At 48.4% G+C, this 24,123-nt stretch overlaps 1 protein-coding gene across 3 annotated transcripts in view; it reads right to left on the minus strand.

The window, feature by feature from the left end:
* The window catches only part of R3HDM2 (R3H domain containing 2), a 174,825-nt gene that overhangs the window by 46,591 nt on the left and 104,111 nt on the right, over positions 1-24,123 (minus strand). For all 3 annotated transcript variants that reach the window (XM_040425722.1, XM_040425724.1, XM_040425723.1), the window contains 3 exons: positions 5,554-5,662; positions 4,340-4,435; positions 2,782-2,813 (listed from right to left, as the gene is read on the minus strand). In XM_040425722.1, the coding sequence (XP_040281656.1) occupies positions 2,782-2,813; positions 4,340-4,435; positions 5,554-5,662 (237 nt within the window). The remainder of the gene's footprint in view (positions 1-2,781; positions 2,814-4,339; positions 4,436-5,553; positions 5,663-24,123) is intronic.

The raw sequence follows: 24,123 nt of genomic DNA on the forward strand, positions 1-24,123 counted from the left end.
AATGCTATTTGCTGAAGTGGCAAAACCCCTTTAACTAAACTGAAGTGTGCTGCGGCTTCAGCTGTGGATCATTTGAGGGCACTGTAACCTTCTGTAAAATGAATGTATTTAAAGGGAACCTGTCATGTTGTGCATGCACTTCTATCTGTAGGCAGCATGGTACAGAGCAGAAACTGAGCAGATCGAGATAGAATTCTGTGGGAAAAAAATCAGTACACTCTAAAACTTTGCCAAAAGTGCGAATCTCAGAGAGATCACCACCTTCGAGTTTCGGATCCCATACACTTTCTATGGAAAAGCTGAGCAGTGCTGATGAAACCCGGAGGAGCAGAGCACTCTGGGACGCCCTGCTGCACCTTTGGGGTTTCAGCAAAGGTTAAGACTGGGTTCACAGAACATTTTGGTCTTACAGTTAACGTATACAAAAAACATAAATGTTAAATGGATTCCTCTGACAAATGCCATTCAGAAGAGTTCCATATATAAAAAAATATTAAAAAAACTCTGCAGGATGGAAATGTATAGTAAACTGCACTTTTTTTTTTTTTTACAAACGTATAAGTTAGGCTACTTTCCGGTATTGAGATCCGTCATAAAGTCTCTCTCAATACCGGCAAAAAATGCTTCCGTTTTGTCCCCGTTCATTGTCAATGGGGACAAAATGGAACTGAACAGAACGGAACGCACCAAAATGCATTCCATTTGGTTGCGTTCTCATACTGGAGAGCAAACGGTTTTCCTTCCGTCATGGGATGCAGAGAAAGACGGATCTGTCATGACTCACAATGCAGATCAATGGGGACGGGTCCTTTTTCTCTGACACTATAGAAAAAGAGGATCCGTCCCCCACTGACTTTCAATGGAGTTCATGACAGATCCGTCATTGCCATGTTAAAGCGCTTCTGTCACTCAACTAAACTCATTTTTTTTATTTTTTTTTGTCTCCTTAAAATCCTTATGCTGCGATTTCTCAATATATAATGCTATTCCTCAGTTTGGTTCAGTAGTTATATAAAAAAACGGACTTTTATAATATGCAAATTACCTCTCTAGCAGCAGGTAGGGCGGCTACTTGCTGCTAGCAGCCGCATCCTCCATTCATAATGACGCCCCCTCCTCATGTTGATTGACAGGACCAGCCAATGCGCTCGTCCTCTGACTGGCCCTGTCTGCATTTTAAATCTCGCGCCGGTCTTCAGTTGGTGCAGGCGCACTGAGTGGAGGACGCTTGCTCGGCCGCTCCATCCTCAGTGCGCCTGGTGTACATGTGACGTCATCGGCGCAGGCGCACTGAGGATGGAGCTGCCGAGCGAGCGTCCTCCACTCAGTGCGCCTGCACCAACTGAAGACCGGCGCGAGATTTAAAACGCAGACAGGGCCAGTCAGAGGACGAGCGCATTGGCTGGTCCTGTCAATCAACATGAGGAGGGGGCGTCATTATGAATGGAGGATGCGGCTGCTAGCAGCAGGTAGCCGCCCTACCTGCTGCTAGAGAGGTAATTTGCATATTATAAAAGTCCGTTTTTTTATATAACTACTGAACCAAACTGAGGAATAGCATTATATATTGAGAAATCGCAGCATAAGGATTTTAAGGAGACAAAAAAATAAAAAAAATGAGTTTAGTGGAGTGACAGAAGCCCTTTAAATATAATACAACCGGATCCGTTCATAACGAATGCAGGCGGTTGTATTATCAGTAAGGGAAGCATTTTTGTTAAACCCTGCAGGATCCAGCAAAAACGCTAGTGTGAAAGTAGCCTTAAATGTATGACAATATCCCAGCCTTAGGCTCCATATCCGTTCCGCAAATTGCGGAACGTGTGCGGACCCATTCATTCTCTATGGGGCAGGATTGGATGCGGACAGCACACAGTGTGTTTCCGGAGCGGGCCGCCGATCTTCAGGTCCGCGGCTCCAGAAAAAAAATTAGAACATGTCCTACTCTTGTCTGCAATTGGGACTATGGGGGTGCCGGCCGGGTGTATTGCGGATCTGCAATACACTACGGACGTGTGAATGGACCCTTACGGATCATGTACACGACCATTACCTGTTTTGCGGTCTGCAAATTGTGCATCCTCTAAACACCGATACCGGCCGCTTGCATTATGCATTTTGCGGAATGGAACTGCCGTCCTTAATAGAACAGTCCTATTCTTTTCCATAACGTGGACAAGCATAGAACGCGTTCTATAATTTTGCGGACAGCATTGAATGGACTTGCAGACGCGGACAGCACACAGAGTGAGCCATGAAAAATGTGGATCAGATGTGGAGAAAAAAAAATAATACGTTTGTGTACATGAGCCCTTGGACACACTTTAAATCCCTGCTCGTTCTATACTTAGGGTACAGTGGACGGACACATGACTCCTACATATAAAATGAGCAGAGATGTAAAGGACTATATATGAATCTGCTCAGCATCTTCTGCTCTATAACATGCTGCCTGCAGATCAGATACCATGTCCAATGTGATTGGTTCCCTTTAACTATATCCAGAAGTCTATGGGCAATCTACAGATGTATCAGCTAACCTCCTTTTATTATAAATGATGTTAAATATTCCTCAGAGTAGGCCGTGCCCCCATGCAGGTTATATATACATAGTATAGTTCAATGCTACATATAACACAAATATAAATCCATAGAATTGTGAATGTCGTTGATAGCTCGCTATGGGAAACAAGGAAGAGTTAATATTTTTCCTTATGAACAATTTTACCAGTGAATTAGTAAAAACAGCTTAGGAGAAGAATTATGGAAAGGCTGGCTTACCTGTTATCCGGAATATGACCATTCTGTGCAGACTAAAAAAAATTAAAAAAGCAATCTAAGTGATATTGAAATCATAGACAAGTCATCAAGTCAGTTAAAGAGTTTTTCTGGGATTTTCATATTAATGGCTTATCCTCAGGACCGGTTATCAATATGTGCTTGGTAAGCTGCAAGGAAGGATCTGGGGAACTCAGCAGTTTTAAACAACTGATTGGTGGGATTATCATTAATATGAAATCTGGAAAAAACCCTTTAAAGACTGTTTTATGATTATTAAAAGAAACTAAGTTTGGGGCTACTAAACCACCGATGTGTCCTCATGAAGGTGCCATTTATCTTTCTAGAGAGCCTATCACAACCAACAGTCACCTGCACAATGTATATGAAGCCACTGGACTCATGTCCCGGGGTAATCTTGAGAAATAAGTTCTTTAACTACATAATGCTCAAAAGTCTGGAGAGACATCTTTAGAAAGCTAAACTAAAATGCATAAAAACACGCTGGAGGTTTAGAGACAGGTTCCCTTTACGGCCAATTTGACATGAGCACAATTGTATGCCTGAAATATGGTCATAAATAGAGATGAGCGAATTTCAGGTTATGAAATTCGTTCACGCTTCATTTACTGGTAATAGGTGAATTGCGTTATGGATTCTGTTACCACGGACCATAACGCAATTCTATGACGGATCCGTTATGCAGCCCATAGACTTCTATTATGCATTCCGTCATAGAATTGCGCTATGGTCCGTGGTAACGGAATCCATAACGCAATTCACCTTTTACCAGTAAACAAATTTCATAACCTAAAATTCGCTCATCTCTAGTCATAAATTGTGACCCAACTGGACATCCAACAACCGGAACTAACATAATAAAGATTTATGATGCTGTCAGTTGGTGTCATGAAACTGGAGGTTTGGTCGGGGCTCACAACCTGCATTATGTTCATGTAAGACTTGCTTCATAAGATTCCCATACCACAACTATTTAAGATAAAGTTTTTCATTTATTACTATAATAGAGTGGGATATCATGCTTAGGGCCTCTAATAATCAGAGTGGAGCAACACGGCAAGGAGGGACTCTCTGAACTAGCTAGCTGAGCATTATTCAGTAGATCAACCGATTTCAAAGGGCACCACATAATGCTTCATTACGACAATGCAGATGACAATACGCGTAACTCGTAGGTCAGGCAGGCGGTAAGATGTGCGGTTCAATCACTTTCGAAGAAGCACGAAGAAATGGGCAATATTGAGGACCAAAGACACAGTGGTCAGCCAAGAAAACTTAATGCAGCAGATGAGACACCTCATGCTCATCTCCCTCCGAAATCGGAAGATGTCCAGCAGAGGCAGAAACCACTGGGACCCAGGTACACCCATCTACTTGGAGTGGTCTTCATGCAAGAATTGCAGCCAAAAAGCCACAAAAGAGGCCAAGTGACTCAAATATGCATCAAAACATTGGGGAGTAGAAAAAGGGCAGCAGGTGCTCTGGACTGACGCGTCAAAACTCAAAAGTGAATATAGCAAACTAATTTAAAAGATGTTACCTCTCTTGCAAAAATCCTTTCCCGTACTCTCTGGTATTCCTCTTCTCTCTCTTCTATGGACTTACTCCTTCTGCCATCTTGTAAAGGAACTCTGATCTTTAAAATATGAATACAACAAAGTAAACAGTTGAAGAAAGAACCAGAAAAACTAAAATTAAACAACAACATCAAATCAGATGCACTGGGGCAGATTTACTAATCGTATAGATGGCATAAACTTAAATGCATACTAGACAAAATGATTATAGTCTAGATTTCTTTAAAATTGCTTGAATTTCAATTTTTCCCCACGTGGCGTGTGCGGGGAAAGGGACGGGCCAGCAGACCTGTCTCATTCATCAGTTTCTATGCCCGTTTTAGAAGGCTGGCTTACATTTAGACTGGCGCTGGATGCGCCGAAGTTATGTTGAGGCCAGCACCAGGTACAGGGGTTATTAACCCTGTATGTGCTGGCTTAGTTTGAGACAAAATTTCACACCAGAACTGTGGAGCAAAACATTTCCCATTAGGCCATGCTCCCTTGTCAATCTATACTCTGATAATTTCATTTCTCTAAATCTAGGTGCAACAGACTGTACCCCATTTTGGTGCAATTTTCAACAGAATCTAGGTTCACTCATATTAGTAACTGTCAGTCAATGAGTTCCAGGGCTAGTTTTAGAGGGTGGCACACTGGACCTTATTACATAGCCTCTGCTCCAAGGAGAAGAACCACAGAAGCAACCTGAGAGAATGGGACAAAAAAAAAAAAAACAACAACATTTTCCCCCACTGACAGCTCCAGCAATCGTGAAGACTGCTGTGCAGATATTAAAACTGCTCTGGTCTGTATCCCAACAGGGGGAAGAGCTATTTTCTATTTTCCCATGGTCTCATTTTCTATAAAACCAGCCACAATGAGCTGCAAGAGATTCACAATTATTGGTCCAAACACAATGGTTTCTTACTAGAGTAGACGCTAACAAAAGGTGAATTAACAGATTTGTAGTGTACCAAGTACTGTTTTACTATATAAACGGCATGTTACAATCTCAGAGATTGTTAATTTGTAGGGCAATTCAATCCTTTACAGTTTTTATTTCAGCATTTGCAAAAGGAAAGCAATTAATAAATAAGGGGCTCTGGGTATTGTTTGGTTACAGATGTAATGTTAGGTATCCCCACCAAGAAGAACACAAACTTAGAGCAATAGCACATATAGGCAGCCGTTCTACCTGATTATCATCACGGTCCATGCTAGCATCATCCCGCTTTAGGATGAACCTTTGTTGAAATTCGCAGCTCTTTTCATCTTTAATGTGCTCTGAGAACCTTTGTTCAGGTCTGATAAAAAAAAAAAAAAAGTTCATATAACTATGCTAACACAAGTAAAACAAAAAGGTAAAAGGAGTCCTTTGTACTGCTCCATATTTACTGCCAGTATAGACATGCTGAATTTACAATGAAGATGGGAATAACCAAAAAGTCACTGTATTTAACAAACTCTTCATACATCAATACAAGTGAATATAAGAAACTTTATAATATATCTTATCAGAGAAAAGTACCCTTTTGTCCACTTATCAGCTCTCCCCCTCTGAAATAAACATTAAAGGGAAACTGTGAGCAGGAAATTCACTTTTAAGCGACTTGTAGCTCAGCAGAATGTAATGATGCTTTTCACCTAGTGATCCACTGTCTCACTCTAGAAAAGTACTTTTAATCCATATACAAATGAGCAGCTAAGGCCTCGTTCACATCACCGTTTCTCCTTTCAGTTCTCCGGCTCCGTTGAGGAGCAGGAGAACAGAAAGGACGGATTCTGCAGATAACCGAGACCTAACTGAGCGTAACGGAGCCTAAAGACCCCATAGACTATAATGGGGTCCATTCGGTGTCCGCTCAGAACATGATTTGTGAGCGAAGACGAAAGTCCTGCATGCTCAACGGAGCCGGAGAACGGAAAGGAGAAACGGTGATGTGAACGAGGCCCAAGTACACGGGCGGGCTGAAGTCACTCTGTACAACCTTGCTTCTCCATCCTCCCCTCTCTCTCCTTGATTGACATGGCCAAGTGAGATAACTACGCAGGGTCCATTTAACTTGGAATTCTGGGTTTAAATTTGTCTCAAGAGACAGAAATGGACTGCCAGCTCACTAAAAGATCAGACTAATAGGTGCTATAGAAGACTATGGAGAGGGTAGGGAGAAGAAGAGTGAGAAGCAATGAGGGAGACACAGGTATAGTGTTTTATTCACATCTATACTGTTCAGTACTTTTCCATGTCCTATATGGTGTTCCTCAGTGAGTGGGAAAATCTGCTCTCCATGTGTATCCTGCTTTCTGTGGGTGGCATCATACCAGACAGTCTCCACCAACTAGCTCAGAGACAACTGAAAATTATAAACAGCCTGCAGAGGGGAAAGCACCACAAATGCCAGATAAAAGTCATGTTGCTATGTCTCATGTAGACCCACATGTCAATTCTGAAAAATTACCTGAAAAGACTAGTATGTTTTAAAGTGTATGTCTCCCTATTATTAATAATCATTTAAATGCATTTATAAGACAATGAAGTCTCCAAAACGAGATTTTTGTATAACTTACCAGTAAAATCTCTTTCTCGCTCTTTCCTTGGGGGACACAGAAGACCTTGGGTATAGCTCATCTCCATAGGAGGCGTGACACTAAGTGAAAGCTGTTAAGCCCCTCCTCCACAGCTATACCCTCAGCCTGGAGAGAGAGACTGCCAGTTGCGTGTCCAAGCAGTGAGAAAAGGCAAAGTCCAACAAAGAACCAACAAGCCAACTACCCAACGGGTAACACAAACTCGGAAACCGTGTAGAGAAAAACAATGAATGGGTGGGTGCTGTGTCCCCCAAGGAAAGAGCGAGAAAGAGATTTTACTGGTAAGTTATACAAAAATCTCGTTTTCTCGCCCAGTTTCCTTGGGGGACACAGAAGACCTTGGGACGTTCAAAAGCAGTCCAAAAGGGGAGGGACCACAGCTCCAAGGCGAAGCACCCGAAGGCATCAAGGAACCGCCGCCTGCAGACCCAGGCGGACCAAAGCAGCATACGCCGAAGCCAGAGTATGCACCCTGTAGAACTCTGTAAAGCGTGCAAGGAAGACCTGTGGCCGCCTTGCTCAAATGCATGGCCGAAGCCCAATACCTCCGGCCCAGGAGGCACCGACCGCTCTGGTGAAATGAACGGTGACAGCAAAGGCAGAATCCTGCCCTCGGTGCGGTAACCTCAGCAATAGCCAATCTGATAAAGCGGAGGAAAACGACCCTGGAGTCCGTCAACTCTAAGCGCGGACCTCCAGGAAACCCAAGAGACCGAACGTCGACAAGAGTCGGAGATCTCCAAGTAAAACCGGCAAGGCCCAAACAACGTCCAAATCGGTGAAGTGTTGAAGCGAAAGGCAACACCACCTTCAGAAGGAAGGAACGGGATGTAGAAACAGCCCTGTCCTGGGAAAAGACAGAAGGCTCAGAACAAAAAAAGGGGCCATTCAGGCACCCGTCAGAGACACGACTGATACGGAAACACAACCGTACAGGACAGGCGGGGTAGAGAGAACTTCTGTAACGGCTCCAAGGAAAAGATTGGAGCGCCGAGAGCTCAGTATGTAGTTCCCAGGGCGGTACCGAAGGACAGTACAGAGGAACCCAAGAGCCATTTCAAGTAAGAAGGTCTTGACAGGCCCAGAGGGCCGGGGAACGCTGGAAGAGGAAGAACAGCGCTGACACTTGACACCTCAAGTAAAGGAATCTCAGTCCCAGGTCCAGGCCGGACTGGAAAAAAGACAGAACCATGGGGAGAGAAAAAGTCAGAGTGGGGAATGCACAGCTTCCCACAGAACCCCAGACAAAAAAACCATAAGTCTTACGACAGATCCTGGACGAAAATACAGCCAGGAGCGGACAATAGCGAACCCGCTGGAGTCGCCTGGCAAGCGGGCGAAAACCCAATGTGATCAGGCGCAGACCAGTAACACGGGCAGAAGTCGACAAAACTGGTCCAGTCGGCCCCCGAGCAACGTTGTCCCGTATCCACCCAGTGGGGGAGCAGAAGGACAGACGGAACGGAACCAAAGGGTCCGCCCAGTATCCGCCAGATGCCAGGACAAGACAGGCTAAAGTCCATGCTGATGTAGCCATGTTCTACAGTCCCGGTGTGGGAGATCAAAGGACAATCTGGACCGAAAGGTAGTCCCCCCAAGTTACCGAGAAGGTAAGTCTACAGCAGGACCATTGTCTTAGAATGGACCACGCAATCTGCACTCAGCGGGAGGACAGAACGCGGTAGACTCGGTAAATAGGCACAGCCAATACAGCCAGTGTGAACAAGGGAGACAGAACGAGGCCAAAAGGAACACCGGAACCATCCACATGAACAACCATGCTCTTCCCAGAGGGGAGGACAGTGAAGGAACAGCCTCTGAAGTCTGGCGGGACAGAAGCCACATCGGAGTGATCTGTACCGAGCGGGAGCCAAACAGAGCCAGCGAGATAAGGTAGTCGAGACAGAGGCCGGCATAACACCCTCCAACCGAACGGAGGAGTGGGCAACAGGGAAGCCATAGGACAGCTCAAAAGCAGAACCCTGCTACACTGCGAGATGCCCGGTTCACCGCCTCGCAGAAGGCGAATACCCTGAAGAACCCAAGGTGGAGGTCCTCCGACCTGGGTAATCGAGCACCCAAGAGAATTTGGGTGACCTTCCCGAGAAAAGCAGCCCGCACTTGGTAGCAGATCAGACTGAAGCGTAGAGGCGCCAAGAGGAAGGACTCATACCACACTACATCCGAAGAGGAGGAAATTTGAGCAGGCAAGGGAACCGCAGTCCTGCCAGAGCCAACGAAGAATTCGAGGGGCGCTCCAGACAACAGCACTCTCGACCATGTGACCACTAGCGCAGGGAAGCAATACCGCGGAAGGACGAATGGGCACGCATCTAGGAACCACGAACACTCCCTGGGATGAAGGGCCAACTAAATGAATGAGTACCACCCAGCTCCGTGCAGCATAGAGCAAGTAGAGCCCGTCCGGGTCAGGTGGACAGAATGAACTCCTTAGAGACGAGTGCAAGGCTTGCGGCAAGCATCGTATCCCAAGAAAACAAAAGTATGCCGCAGGAAGCAGATGAGGCATACGTACGAGCAGCTCGTAAGCAGTGAGAAGGCCAACCCACCTACAGGAGGAGAAGGCATACACGGCCCAAACAACGCACAAGAACGTCCGCTCACTGCAAAAGGTTAATTCAGCGAAAAAGGGGGCTCGCCACAGAGTGCCACAGCATGTACGTAATTGCAAAGTGCAACCTGCAAGGGAGTTATGCACAAGCCTAGTATAGCATGCGATGGAACGCAAGCAGTCCGCCCCGAAAGGGGGGAAATTGTATCTGGCAAACTGCAGTCGGCAAGAGTGCAAAGGCCGGTCCCAAAAGGGAGTGATGCCTAAGGCCGTACCTACTTCAGAGAAGCAGGACATACCATATAATCCAGCAGGAACGCAGGAGGTCCACCTAGTGAAAGGGGAACATGCACAGGGTTATCCTAGCATTAAGTGAGTGTGCAATAATACACCCAACACTGACTTAGCGAGAGTGCAACTACTCTGCCAATGAAGGGGGACATGTACAAGTCCAGCACAGCCATACAAGGACAGCCGTGAATCTCATGAGCGTGCCAAATTCTGCCCATGGAATGTGGGGTGGTCACGCACAAGGCCAGCACCGTATCCAATGGGAGTGCAAGCGTTCCACCCATGTTAGAGGGCCATGCTCATGGCCAGCAAGGTATCCGGTGAGAGTGTAGCATGCCGCCCAGACAAAAAGGGGGGGTAATGCACATGGCCAGCATCTCATCCAGGGAGAGTGCGTGCACCCGCCATGTATGGGAGTCATACACATGGCCAGCAACGTACTGGTGAGAGACAAACACAGTCAGTGAGAATGTATGTACAGTGGGGGAAATAATTATTTGACCCCTCACTGATTTTGTAAGTTTGTCCAATGACAAAGAAATGAAAAGTCTCAGAACAGTATCATTTCAATGGTAGGTTTATTGTAACAGTGGCAGATAGCACATCAAAAGGAAAATCGAAAAAATAACTTTAAATAAAAGATAGCAACTGATTTGCATTTCATTGAGTGAAATAAGTATTTGAACCCCTACCAACCATTAAGAGTTCTGGCTCCCACAGAGTGGTTAGACACTTCTACTCAATTAGTCACCCTCATTAAGGACACCTGTCTTAACTAGTCACCTGTATAAAAGACACCTGTCCACAGAATCAATCAATCAAGCAGACTCCAAACTCTCCAACATGGGAAAGACCAAAGAGCTGTCCAAGGATGTCAGAGACAAAATTGTAGACCTGCACAAGGCTGGAATGGGCTACAAAACCATTAGCAAGAAGCTGGGAGAGAAGGTGACAACTGTTGGTGCGATTGTTCGAAAATGGAAGGAGCACAAAATGAACATCAATCGACCTCGCTCTGGGGCTCCACGCAAGATCTCACCTCGTGGGGTGTCAATGGTTCTGAGAAAGGTGAAAAAGCATCCTAGAACTACACGGGAGGAGTTAGTTAATGACCTCAAAATAGCAGGGACCACAGTCACCAAGAAAACCATTGGAAACACATTACACCGCAATGGATTAAAATCCTGCAGGGCTCGCAAGGTCCCCCTGCTCAGGAAGGCACATGTGCAGGCCCGTCTGAAGTTTGCCAATGAACACCTGAATGATTCAGAGAGTGACTGGGAGAAGGTGCTGTGGTCTGATGAGACCAAAATAGAGCTCTTTGGCATTAACTCAACTCGCTGTGTTTGGAGGAAGAAAAATGCTGCCTATGACCCCCAAAACACCGTCCCCACCGTCAAGCATGGGGGTGGAAACATTTTGCTTTGGGGGTGTTTTTCTGCTAAGGGCACAGGACAACTTATTCGCATAAACGGGAAAATGAACGGAGCCATGTATCGTGAAATCCTGAGCGACAACCTCCTTCCCTCTGCCAGGAAACTGAAAATGGGTCGTGGATGGGTGTTCCAGCACGACAATGACCCAAAACATACAGCAAAGGCAACAAAGGAGTGGCTCAAGAAGAAGCACATTAAGGTCATGGAGTGGCCTAGTCAGTCTCCGGACCTTAATCCAATCGAAAACCTATGGAGGGAGCTCAAGCTCAGAGTTGCACAGAGACAGCCTCGAAACCTTAGGGATTTAGAGATGATCTGCAAAGAGGAGTGGACCAACATTCCTCCTAAAATGTGCGCAAACTTGGTCATCAATTACAAGAAACGTTTGACCTCTGTGCTTGCAAACAAGGGTTTTTCCACCAAGTATTAAGTCTTTTTTTGTTAGAGGGTTCAAATACTTATTTCACTCAATGAAATGCAAATCAGTTGCTATCTTTTATTTAAAGTTATTTTTTCGATTTTCCTTTTGATGTGCTATCTGCCACTGTTACAATAAACCTACCATTGAAATGATACTGTTCTGAGACTTTTCATTTCTTTGTCATTGGACAAACTTACAAAATCAGTGAGGGGTCAAATAATTATTTCCCCCACTGTATGTCACCTGAGGAAGGAAGGCATGCCCATGGCAGGCAGCGAATCCAGCGAGAGTGCGTACACCGCCCACGGAAGAGGGGTCATGCATATGGCCGACAGCGGATCCAGCGAGAGTGCAAGCACCCCGCCATGTATGGGGTACATGCACATGGCCAGTAACGTACCTGCGAGAAAACACCACAGACAGAGGGATGTATGTATGCTGCCTGAGTCATGCCTATGGCTGGCAGCGAAACCAGTGAGAGTGCAGCATAGTAACATAGTACATAAGTACATCATAGCCCATCAGAGAGAGTGCAGCGTTCCGCCTATGGAAGGGGGTCGTGCACATAGCCAGTACCGTATCCGGTGAGAGTGCAGTATTCCGCCTAAAAAGGGGGGGTCATGCACATGATCAGCAACTAATCCAGTGAGAGCGCTGCCTTCCGCCCATGGAAGGGGGTCACGCGCATGGCCGACAACGAATCCAGTGAGAGCGCTGCGTTCCGCCCATGGAAGGGGGTGACGCACATGGCCGGCAGTGAATCCAGCGAGAGTGCAGCGTTCCGCCTAGAGAAGGGGGTCGTGCACATGGCCGGCAGCAAATCCATAGAGAGAGTGCAGCATTCCGCCTATGGAAGGGGGTCGTGCACATGGCCAGCACCGTATCCGGTGAAGGTGCAGTATTCCGCCTAAAAGGGGGTCATGCACATGGCCAGCCGGGAGCCAGGGAGAGTGCAGTATCCCGCCTAGGAGGGGGGGGATGCACATGGCAGGCACCATAACTGGAGAGATGATGAATGCTGCCTACGGAAGGGCCGCATGCACTTGGCCAGCGCCGTATCCTGGAAGAGGGCAGGAAAACCGCCTAAAAGGGGAAATGCCCTAGCAGCGACGCAGGTTGGGAGCGCAACACTATGCCGCCTGTGGAAAGAGGGCATGCAGACATGCAGCACTACTGATGAGGCTGCAGCGTCCTGCGCAGTCCAAAAGAAATCTATTATTATTATATATATATATTTATTATTATTTCTTTTTTTTTTTTTTTTTTTTATTAAAAACACAGCCTCTCTGAGGCTAAAGGGTGCCACCATATAGGGGCACAGATAGTCAGGAAAAAGGAAAAAGGGGGGCCAGCCATACCGGCCCATTGGGATCCGGCCTGTACCCAAAGGGTTAACATGGATCCGGCCTGGAGGGCGGCGCTGCGATCCCCTGGGGGCGGAGGAACCTCCCGGCGGGAAAAATTCGCGCCTGGAGAAGTTCCCGCCCCCTCCACCAGAGGCCGGAATTTTGCGGCCTAGTAGGCCGTGAAGCCGGGGACTAAATTTGCGGCGCCCGGTATGTACCGCCAGGACCTGAGGCGGAGTGGCGCATCAAACCGGCCGCGGGTGCCCACCCCGCGGGCCGGTCGGAATTGCGGCCCAGCAGGCCGCGAAGCCTGGGCCAAAATTTGCGGAGCCCCACCGACCGGCACCGACGGTCGGCCGGGGCCTGCTGGGCCTAGAAGTCAAGCCCAAAGCCGGCCGCGGGAGCCCACCCCGCCGGCCGGAGGAGTCAGGGGCCCAGAATGGCGGCTTGCCGGCCGCGGGAGCCCACCCCGCCGGCCGGAAGAGTCAGGGGCCCAGAATGGCGGCTTGCTCGGAATGGCGGCTTGCCGGCCGCGGGAGCCCACCCCGCCGGCCGGAAAAGTCAGGGACCCGGAATGGCGGCCTGGCAGGCCGCGGAGCCTGGGCTAAGATTTTTGCGGCGCCCGGCCGCACCGGAATACCAATGTCGGCCGGAGGCGAGGCCTTACTCCACAGCCGTCAGGAGCCTCAGGCCTGGAGCAACACTCCGGTAGGAGATGTAGGGGGGGACCCAGAGACCGGGTGCCTGTGCTGATAAAGAAATAAACTATGTTGCCGCTTCTGTAGCTGGCTGTGGAGACAGCCACTGGCTGCATGTCCCAGGCAGGAAGGGGGCAGAAGGAGATTGCCGCTCTGCGGCACCCCAGGGGCCAGCATAGATCCAGCAGGGGACTAGAGGCCCAATATGGGGGTCAGGCACGCAGGAGACCAGGGTGGGGGGGTGGGAGACGTAGGGCTGGAGAAGCCAATCTCTTACCACAGCCGTCTTCACCCTCGGTCCATTCCAGCAGGGTCGCCCCTTCAGCTACTGGCACCGTAGTGGCAGGACGCTGGAAGAGGGACTTGGCGTGCGGGCGACCCTTGCGCTGGCGGGATGTAGGGGAGCTGGGCTGCCCTGATCCACCTTGTCTTCTGTGGGGGAGGCAGCAGTGCGGGTGACCGGCACTGGCGCAGCTCAACCCCGGGAGAACAGAGAGGTCTAGTGCGTCTCTGTTATCCCTGATGATCTGGAACAAAAAGAAAAGAAAAAACTAAAAAACTAAAATTTAAACAAGGAGAAACCAGCCCTGCAGAGCAGGGAGTGTCTTGCCTCCTTGGACACTAAGCAAAAAACTGGCTGCCTTTCTCTCCAGGCTGAGGGTATAGCTGTGGAGGAGGGGCTTAACAGCTTTCACTTAGTGTCACGCCTCCTAGGGAGATGAGCTATACCCAAGGTCTTCTGTGTCCCCCAAGGAAACTGGGCGAGAAATCATATTTTAACAAAACAAACGCCCACCATTTTGCGCATACACTTCCCCTACATACCTAAACTACACCTACACATACAGAACCAGACAGCAGAACCAGACAGCAAAAACCATGCCGCCACTGAATCAGTTTACAACCCACTGTGAATGCATGTCAACACGTTTTTTTGCCATGTTAGTGCTGCTAGGTGTTCCCTAACACACAACATACAAAGGCTGTGTTGTCTTAGGCCTCATGCACACGACCGTTGTGTGCACCCGTGGCCGTTGTGCCGTTTTCCGTTTTTTTTTCGCGGACCCATTGACTTTCAATGGGTCCGTGGAAAAATCGGAAAATGCACCGTTTTGCAGCCGCATCCGTGATCCGTGTTTCCTGGCCGTGAAAAAAATATGACCTGTCCTATTTTTTTCACGGCCAACGGTTCACGGACCCATTCAAGTCAATGGGTCCGTGAAAGAACACGGATGCACACAAGATTGGCATCCGTGTCCGTGATCCGTGGCCGTAGTTTAGTTTTTATACAGACGGATCCGAAGATCCGTCTGCATAAAAGCTTTTTCAAAGCTGAGTTTTCACTTCGTGAAAACTCAGAACCGACAGTATATTCTAACACAGAAGCGTTCCCATGGTGATGGGGACGCTTTTAGTTAGAATACACTACAAACTGTGTACAAGACTGCCCCCTGCTGCCTGGCAGCACCCGATCTCTTACAGGGGGCCGTGATCAGCACAATTAACCCCTTCAGGTGCGGCACCTGAAAGGGTTAATTGTACTATCATATCCCCCTGTAAGAGATCAGGGCTGCCAGGCAGCAGGGGGCAGACCCTCCCCCCCCCCCTCCCCAGTTTGAATATCATTGGTGGCCAGTGCGGCCCCCCCCCCCCTCCCTCTATTGTAATAATTCGTTGGTGGCACAGTGTGCGCCCCCCCCCCCCTTCCTCCCTCTATTGTAATAAATCGTTGGTGGCACAGTGTGCGCCCCCCATTGCCCCCCCCCCCCCTCTATAGCATTAACAACGTTGGTGGCCAGTGTGCAGCCTCCCATCTCCCCCCCCCCCTCCCCCCCATCATCATTGGTGGCAGCGGAGTTCCGATCGGAGTCCCAGTTTATTCGCTGGGCCTCCGATCGGTAACCATGGCAACCAGGACGCTACTACAGTCCTCGTTGCCATGGTTACTTAGCAATAGTACAATAGTAGAAGATTAATACTTACCTGCTGCTGCGATGTTCGTGTCCGGCCGGGAGCTCCACCTACTGGTAAGTGACAGTGACAGGTCTGTGCGGCGCATTGCTAAATGAACCGTCACTTACCAGTAGGAGGAGCTCCCGGCCGAACACGAACATCACAGCTCCCAGGTAAGTATGAATCTTGTACTATTGCTAGTAACCCGCTGCCACCAATGATCGGGGGGGGGGGGGGGGGGGCGCAAGATGGGAGGCCGCACACTGGCCACCAATGTTGAAAATGCTATAGAGGGAGGGGGGCCAATGATTGCCACCAACGATTTATTACAATAGAGGGAGGAAGGGGGGGGGGGGGGGCGCACACTGTGCCACCAACGAATTATTACAATAGAGGGAGGAAGGGGGGGGGGGAAGGGGGGGGGGGCGGGGGGGGGGGGGCACACTGTGCCACCAACGAATTATTACAATAGAGGGAGGAAGGGGGGGGGAGGCGGGGGGGGGCACACTGTGCCACCAACGAATTATTACAATAGAGGGAGGAAGGGGGGGCGCACACTGTGCCACCAACGATTTATTACAATGGAGGAAGGGGGGGGGGGGGCCGCACTGGCCACCAATGATATTCAAACTGGGGAGGGGGGGGGGGGGGGTCTGCCCCCTGCTGCCTGGCAGCCCTGATCTCTTACAGGGGGATATGATAGTACAATTAACCCCTTCAGGTGCGGCACCTGAGGGGTTAATTGTGCTGATCACGGCCCCCTGTAAGAGATCGGATGCTGCTAGGCAGCAGGGGGCAGTCATGTACACAGTTTGTAGTATATTCTAACTAGAAGCGTCCCCATCACCATGGGAACGCCTCTGTGTTAGAATATACTGTCGGAAATGAGGTTTCACCATCTAACTCATATCCGACAGTATATTCTAACATAGAGGCGTTCCCATGGTGATGGGGACGCTTCAAGTTAAAATATACCATCGGATTGGAGAAAACTCCGATCTGATGGTATAAAAGGGACTCCGGACTTTACATTGAAAGTCAATGGGGACGGATCCGTTTGAAATGGCACCATATTGTGTCAACGTCAAACGGATCCGTCCCCATTGACTTGCATTGTAATTCAGGACGGATCCGTTTGGCTCCGCACGGCCAGGCGGACACCAAAATGACTTTTTTTTCATGTCCGTGGATCCGCCAAAAATCAAGGAAGACCCACGGACGAAAAAACGGTCACGGATCACGGACCTACGGACCCTGTTTTTGCGGACCGTGAAAAAAAACGTTCGTGTGCATGAGGCCTTATTCTGATACTCCTTGCTAAACTACTGACAGTAGAAGAACTGACAGATGGAAGGGAGAGGCTCCGCTCTGCAGGATCAGACTACACACGGGTTTGTTTCTAACCTGTAAACATGATTTTCATAGGAGCTGAAAGCACAAAATAGGATATTTTTAACCCCTTCAGGACCCTGCCATTTTTGTCACTTTATGTGGTAATAACTTTGGAACGCTTTTACTTATCCAAGCCATTCTGAGAATGTTTTCTCGTGACACATTTCACTTCATGATAGTGGTAAATTTCAGTCAATATTTTTCGTTTTTATATTTAAAAAAAAATGACAAAAAAAAAAAAAAAGGAAAAATTTTCAACTTTCCAAATTTCAATTTCTCGGCTTTTAAAACAGACAGTGATACCTCATATAATAGTTATTACTTTACATTTCCCATAAGTCTACTTGTTAGGATCATTTTGTGAATGCCTTTTTATTTTTTGGGGACGTTAGAAGGCTTAGAAGTTTAGAAGCAAATCTAGAAAATTTTCAAAACCCATTAGGTCTGAAGTCACTTTGTGAGGCTTACATAATAGAAACCACCCAAAAATGACCCCATTTTAGAAACTACACCCCCAAGGTATTCAAAACAGATTTTACAAACGTTGAATTAATGGAAAGTGTAGATGAAATTTCAGAATTTAATTTCTTTTTGCAGATTTTCCAAATTAATCCATTTTTTTCAGTAACAAAGCAAGGGTTAACTGCCAAACAAAACTCAATATTTATTGCCCTGATTCTGTAGTTTACAGAAACACCCCATATGTGGTCGTAAACTGCTGTATGGGCACACCGCAGGGCAGGGGCGGACTGAGAACCCTCAGGGCCCCCGGGCAAAATAAATCAAGGGCCCCCTTACAGGCCACACCCATTTTCTGCTGCAAGCCCCACCCTTGTCCCGCCTCCAGCCACACCCTACACAATCTTTAATAAGATTTCAAAGTTAAAGTGACACAAAAGGCACCCAGACCCCTTCAGCTCATTGATGTGGTCTGGGTACAGTGTCTCTTTTGCAAATCGAGCTGCAATGTTCTAGAGAAACTGCATTGTTTACGTTCCAGCAATAAGTCAGCCTCTAGAGGCCGGCAGCCACCTGAGGGCTTCCTGGAGTAAAGCAGACCTTTGGTCTGGTATCTGACGCTGGACGTCCTCACACCCTGCATGATGACCTCCAGGGTCAGATTTTTCCCCATAGGAAAGCATTGATTCAATGCTTTCGTATGGGGTGATCTAATCTCAGCGTCCATTAGTGAGCCTTTGTTAGAAACAGTCCCCTCCACCTTGTACTTGTTCCACTGATCTGCTACTTGCGGGCTACGTGGGCATGAGTTCAGTCACTTCGGCGCGTGATCCCACGAGACCCGTGACCTACAGCGGCGGGTCTCGCGGGATCACGCGCTGCAGGACGGGATTGCGCACCGAAGTGACTGAACTCATGCCCGCGCAGCCCACAAGTAGCGGAACAATTACAAGAGGGGTGGGGAATAGCCAAATAAAAAAAATTTGAACCTAAAGGTGTGCTTTTTGTGGGTTTTGAACTAATGGTGGTCTGTGGGTGGCACTGTTGTGGGGGCTCTGTGGGTGGCACTATTGTGGGGGCTCTGTGGGTGGCACTATTGTGGGGGCTCTGTGGGTGGCACTGTTGTGGGGGCTCTGTGGGTGGCACTGTTGTGGGGGCTCTGTGGGTGGCACTGTTGTGGGGGCTCTGTGGGTGGCACTGTTGTGGGGGCTCTGTGGGTGGCACTGTTGTGGGGGCTCTGTGGGTGGCACTGTTGTGGGGGCTCTGTGGGTGGCACTGTTGTGGGGGCTCTGTGGGTGGCACTGTTGTGGGGGCTCTGTGGGTGGCACTGTTGTGGGGGCTCTGTGGGTGGCACTGTTGTGGGGGCTCTGTGGGTGGCACTGTTGTGGGGGCTCTGTGGGTGGCACTGTTGTGGGGGCTCTGTGGGTGGCACTGTTGTGGGGGCTCTGTGGGTGGCACTGTTGTGGGGGCTCTGTGGGTGGCACTGTTGTGGGGGCTCTGTGGGTGGCACTGTTGTGGGGGCTCTGTGGGTGGCACTGTTGTGGGGGCTCTGTGGGTGGCACTGTTGTGGGGGCTCTGTGGGTGGCACTGTTGTGGGGGCTCTGTGGGTGGCACTGTTGTGGGGGCTCTGTGGGTGGCACTGTTGTGGGGGCTCTGTGGGTGGCACTGTTGTGGGGGCTCTGTGGGTGGCACTGTTGTGGGGGCTCTGTGGGTGGCACTGTTGTGGGGGCTCTGTGGGTGGCACTGTTGTGGGGGCTCTGTGGGTGGCACTGTTGTGGGGGCTCTGTGGGTGGCACTGTTGTGGGGGCTCTGTGGGTGGCACTGTTGTGGGGGCTCTGTGGGTGGCACTGTTGTGGGGGCTCTGTGGGTGGCACTGTTGTGGGGGCTCTGTGGGTGGCACTGTTGTGGGGGCTCTGTGGGTGGCACTGTTGTGGGGGCTCTGTGGGTGGCACTGTTGTGGGGGCTCTGTGGGTGGCACTGTTGTGGGGGCTCTGGGTGGCACTGTTGTGGGGGCTCTGTGGGTGGCACTGTTGTGGGGGCTCTGTGGGTGGCACTGTTGTGGGGGCTCTGTGGGTGGCACTGTTGTGGGGGCTCTGTGGGTGGCACTGTTGTGGGGGCTCTGTGGGTGGCACTGTTGTGGGGGCTCTGTGGGTGGCACTGTTGTGGGGGCTCTGTGGGTGGCACTGTTGTGGGGGCTCTGTGGATGGCACTGTTGTGGGGGCTCTGTGGATGGCACTGTTGTGGGGGCTCTGTGGATGGCACAGTTGGCGATAAAGTCTCAGTGGGTCCCCCTATACAGTGATAATTCTCTGAGTACAGAAAATATAGTAGATGTCCCCTGCAGTCCTATGTAACACCACAGATAACACAGTGATGGCTATCTGAGTACAGAAATTGTAGTAGTGTTACCTGCAGTCCTATGTAAAACTACAGATAACACTAGTGCTGATAATGTGGTAGTGTTACCTACGTCCTTAGGGTGCCTCCCTATTAGTGTTGAGCGAACTTGTGTTTTAAGTTCGGCGTCTAAAGTTCGGGTTCAAGTTATCAAAGTATCCCGTTATGGATTCTAAATTCCGTTATGGTCCGTGGTAGCAGAATCCATAACGGGATACTTTGATAATCCGAACCCGAACTTTAGATGCCGAACTTAAAACACAAGTTCGCTCAACACACTTCCCTATGTCTCTCCCACGGACTCCATGCTGGCGGCGCTGCCTCCTCTTCCATATTCTTCTTGCCCCGCACAGAATGTCTTGATGCATCTTCGTCAAGACATAGGAACACTGTGGGCATGGTGATGGTGACACACAGGGACAGAGAGCCACAGACACACACACACACGGAGAGCCACAGACAGACACACACATGGAGAGACACAGACAGACACACGGAGAGACACAGACAGACACACAGAGAAACACAGACACACACACACGGAGAGCCACAGACACACACACACACACACACACACACACACACACACACACAGAGAGACACAGACAGACACACACACACACGGAGAGACACAGACAGACACACACACACACACACACAGAGAGACACAGACAGACACACACACACACACACACACACGGAGAGACACAGACAGACACAGAGACACAGACACACATACACACGGAGAGACACAGACACACAGGGAGACACACAGGGACAGACTCTCACAGAGTACTGTAGACAGATCCCAGAAATCACAGAGAACATCTGGCTGAAAGAAAGAACCGAGCAGCTTCAGGTGGATCTCACCCTGGAAAAGCTTATGTTAGATGGAGACAGTCAGCAGGTTGTATGCAGGGCTCTCTGTGGGCTGACACACTGTAACACAGGTGCTGTAATGGAGGCACCAAGGTACAGAAGGGCTGGGACCACCACTAGGATGAGGTAAGGGGCAGGAGGACACACACAGTTGTGCGAATTAATGAACATACAAAACATAGGCCCCTTCTAGGACCAATCTAGGATACCCCAATAGGATAATTGACAACCCTTTAAAATATAAAAGTTGTTGGATCCCTGATGCCATTGGAGGTTAGGAGGTGCCAATTTCACTAAGAGGACAAAAGGGAATTTGATATATTTCAAGTAGTGTACATTCACAAAGAAACTCAGAAACTATAGACCAAGAAGGAAAGAAAATATTTATTTTAGACAAGCAAGTTTGAGCCTAGAGGATGACACAAATGAAGCCAAATGAACTATTACTTGTTCAAGTTAGGGCTCTTTCACACTTTCATTCTTTTCTTCCGGCATAGAGTTCCGTCGTCGGGGCTCTGTGCCGGAAGAATCCTGATCAGTTTTATCCTAATGCATTCTGAATGGAGAGAAATCCGTTCAGGATGCATCAGGATGTCTTCGGTTCAGGACCGGAACGTTTTTTGGCCGGAGAAAATACCGCAGCATGCTGCGCTTTTTGCTCCGGCCAAAAATCCTGAACACTTTCCGCAAGGCCGGATCCGGAATTAATGCCCATTGAAAGGCATGAATCCGGATCCGGCCTTAAGCTAAACGTCGCTTCGGCGCATTACCGGATCCGACGTTTAGCTTTTTTGGAATGGTTACCATGGCTGCCGGGACGCTAAAGTGTAGTGAGGAGCGGGGGAGCAGTATACTTACAGTCCGTGCGGCTCCCCGGGCGCTCCAGAGTGACGTCAGGGCGCCCCACGCGCATGGATGACGTGATTGCATGGATCACGTCATCCATGCGCATGGGGCGCTCTGACGTCATTCTGGAGCGCCCCAGGAGCCGCACGGACGGTAAGTATACTGCTCCCCCGCTCCCCACTACTACTATGGCAGCCAGGACTTTAATAGCGTCCTGGGTGCCATAGTAACACTGAACGCATTTTGAAGACGGATCCGTCTTCAAATGCTTTCAGTTCACTTGCGTTTTTCCGGATCCGGCGTGTAATTCCGGCAAATGGAGTACACGCCGGATCCGGACAACGCAAGTGTGAAAGAGGCCTTAAGATAAATAAATAATTCTGTAGACCAATATTTTCCAACCTGTGGCTCTGAGGCTGCTGCTAAAACTCTGAGCATGTCCTGGCAGTCTTTGGTGGGCAAGAAATTCTGAAAGTTGTAGATCTGCAACATAGGTGGGGCCCTGGTCACAGATTTTACCTAGGGAATCTCACTTGACTTCGCCCATACAGCATCACAGGGTAGCGACAGCATCACAGGTCCTTTACCTCCTCCAGTTGCACAGCCTGTGAGCCTGACTCCTCCCACACAGGATCACATGGTCTTGACATCATCACAGGTCCTTTACCTCCTCACGCTGAACAGCCAGCCCAGGAGACTGACTCCGCCCACGCAGGATCACGTCGTCGTGACATCATGAAAGGTCTTTTAGCCTCCTCTAACTAGAAAAAGCCTGTAAGGTATGGGCTACTGGAAGGAATAGGTCACGTGACGAGGGGACGCGAAATAGGCGGTGAAAAAAACCTCTTTAGCACAGCTGCGGCGGGCCCCTATCCTGGCCGGGCCCTCGGACCACGTCCGAAATGCCCGACCGGTCAGTCCGCCCCTGCCGCAGGGCACAGAAGGAAAGGAACACCATATGGTTTTTGGAGGGCAGATTTCACTGGGATAATTTAAGTTGCCATGTCACATTTGAAGACCCCCTGATGCACCCCTAGAGTAGAAACTCCAAAAAGGGACCCCATTTTGGAAAATTCACCCCTCAAGGTATTCAAAACTGATTTTACAAACTTTAGTAACCCTTTAGGTGTTCCACAAAAATTAAAGGAAAACGTAGATGAAATTTCAGAATTTCACTTTTGTGGCAGATATTCCATTTTAATCCATTTTTTCCAGTAACAAAGCAAGGGTTAACAGCCAAACAAAACTCAATATTTATTGCCCTGATACTGTAGTTTACAGAAACACCCGACATGTGGTCGTAAACTGCTGTGCAGAAGGAAAGGAACGCAATATGGTTTTTGGAGGGCAGATTTTACTGGGATAATTTTAAGTTGCCATGTCACATTTGAAGACCCTCTGATGCACCCCTAGAGTAGAAACTCCAAAAAAAAGACCCCATTTTGGAAACCACAGGATAAGGTGGCAGTTTTTTAAGTACTATTTTAGGGTAAATATGATTTTTGGTTGCTCAATATTACACTTTTTGTGAGGCAAGGTAACAAAAAATAGCTGTTTTGGCCAAGTTTTTATTTTTTATTATTTACAGTGTTCATCTAACAGGTTAGATCATGTGGTATTTTTATAGAGCAGGTTGTTACGTACGCGACAATACCAAATATGAAAACTTTTTTTGGTTGTTTGTTTCAGTTTTACATAATAAAGCATTTTTATTTTTTTATGATTTTTTTATGTCTCCATATTCTGAAAACCATAGCTTTTTTAATTTTTTTTGTCTTATGTAGGGTATTATTTTTGTGGGATGAGATGATGGTTAGATTGGTACTATTTTGGGGCATACGCCTTTTTGATCGCTTGGTGTTGCACTTTTAGTGATGTAAGGTGACAAAAAAAAATGTATTTTTTTAGCACAGTTTTTATTTTATTGACTGTGTTAACCTAAGGGGTTAGGTCATGTTATATTTTTTTTAGAGCAGGTCGTTACGGATGTAGCAATACCTAATATGAATACTTTTTTTAATTTAAGTTTTACACAATATCATCATTTTTGAAACAAATCATGTTTTAGTGTCTCCAAAGTCGGACATTTTTTTTTTGGGCGCGTTTGGTAAAGAACAGTGAGGGATCATCGAGAAGGAGCGCTCTCAAAATTGCATATCCCAACACCGGGGATAATAGCAACCTTTGAGTCAATTACTCATACCTACAGATGCTTGAAGTCTCCGCCTGAAACTTCCTAACCACATCCACATGACCGAACAGTGAACCAAGTGGGACACCACGCAGGTCACAACAGTGAACTGTGTTATACCGCCGTAACGTACCTTAGGAGCGGGGGAAGTTTCAATCTACAGGTCCTTGCAGATGACTGCAGAGATATATGCCACGCCGCATAACCGGTGATAACAGATGAAGAAGCGGTAACGTAAAAACAACTAATAGAGTATCATTAACTCTGTGACTCACAATTCATGTGAGTATATATG

Source organism: Bufo bufo, chromosome 3 (assembly GCF_905171765.1).
Source record: "Bufo bufo chromosome 3, aBufBuf1.1, whole genome shotgun sequence".
Taxonomy (NCBI): domain Eukaryota; kingdom Metazoa; phylum Chordata; class Amphibia; order Anura; family Bufonidae; genus Bufo; species Bufo bufo.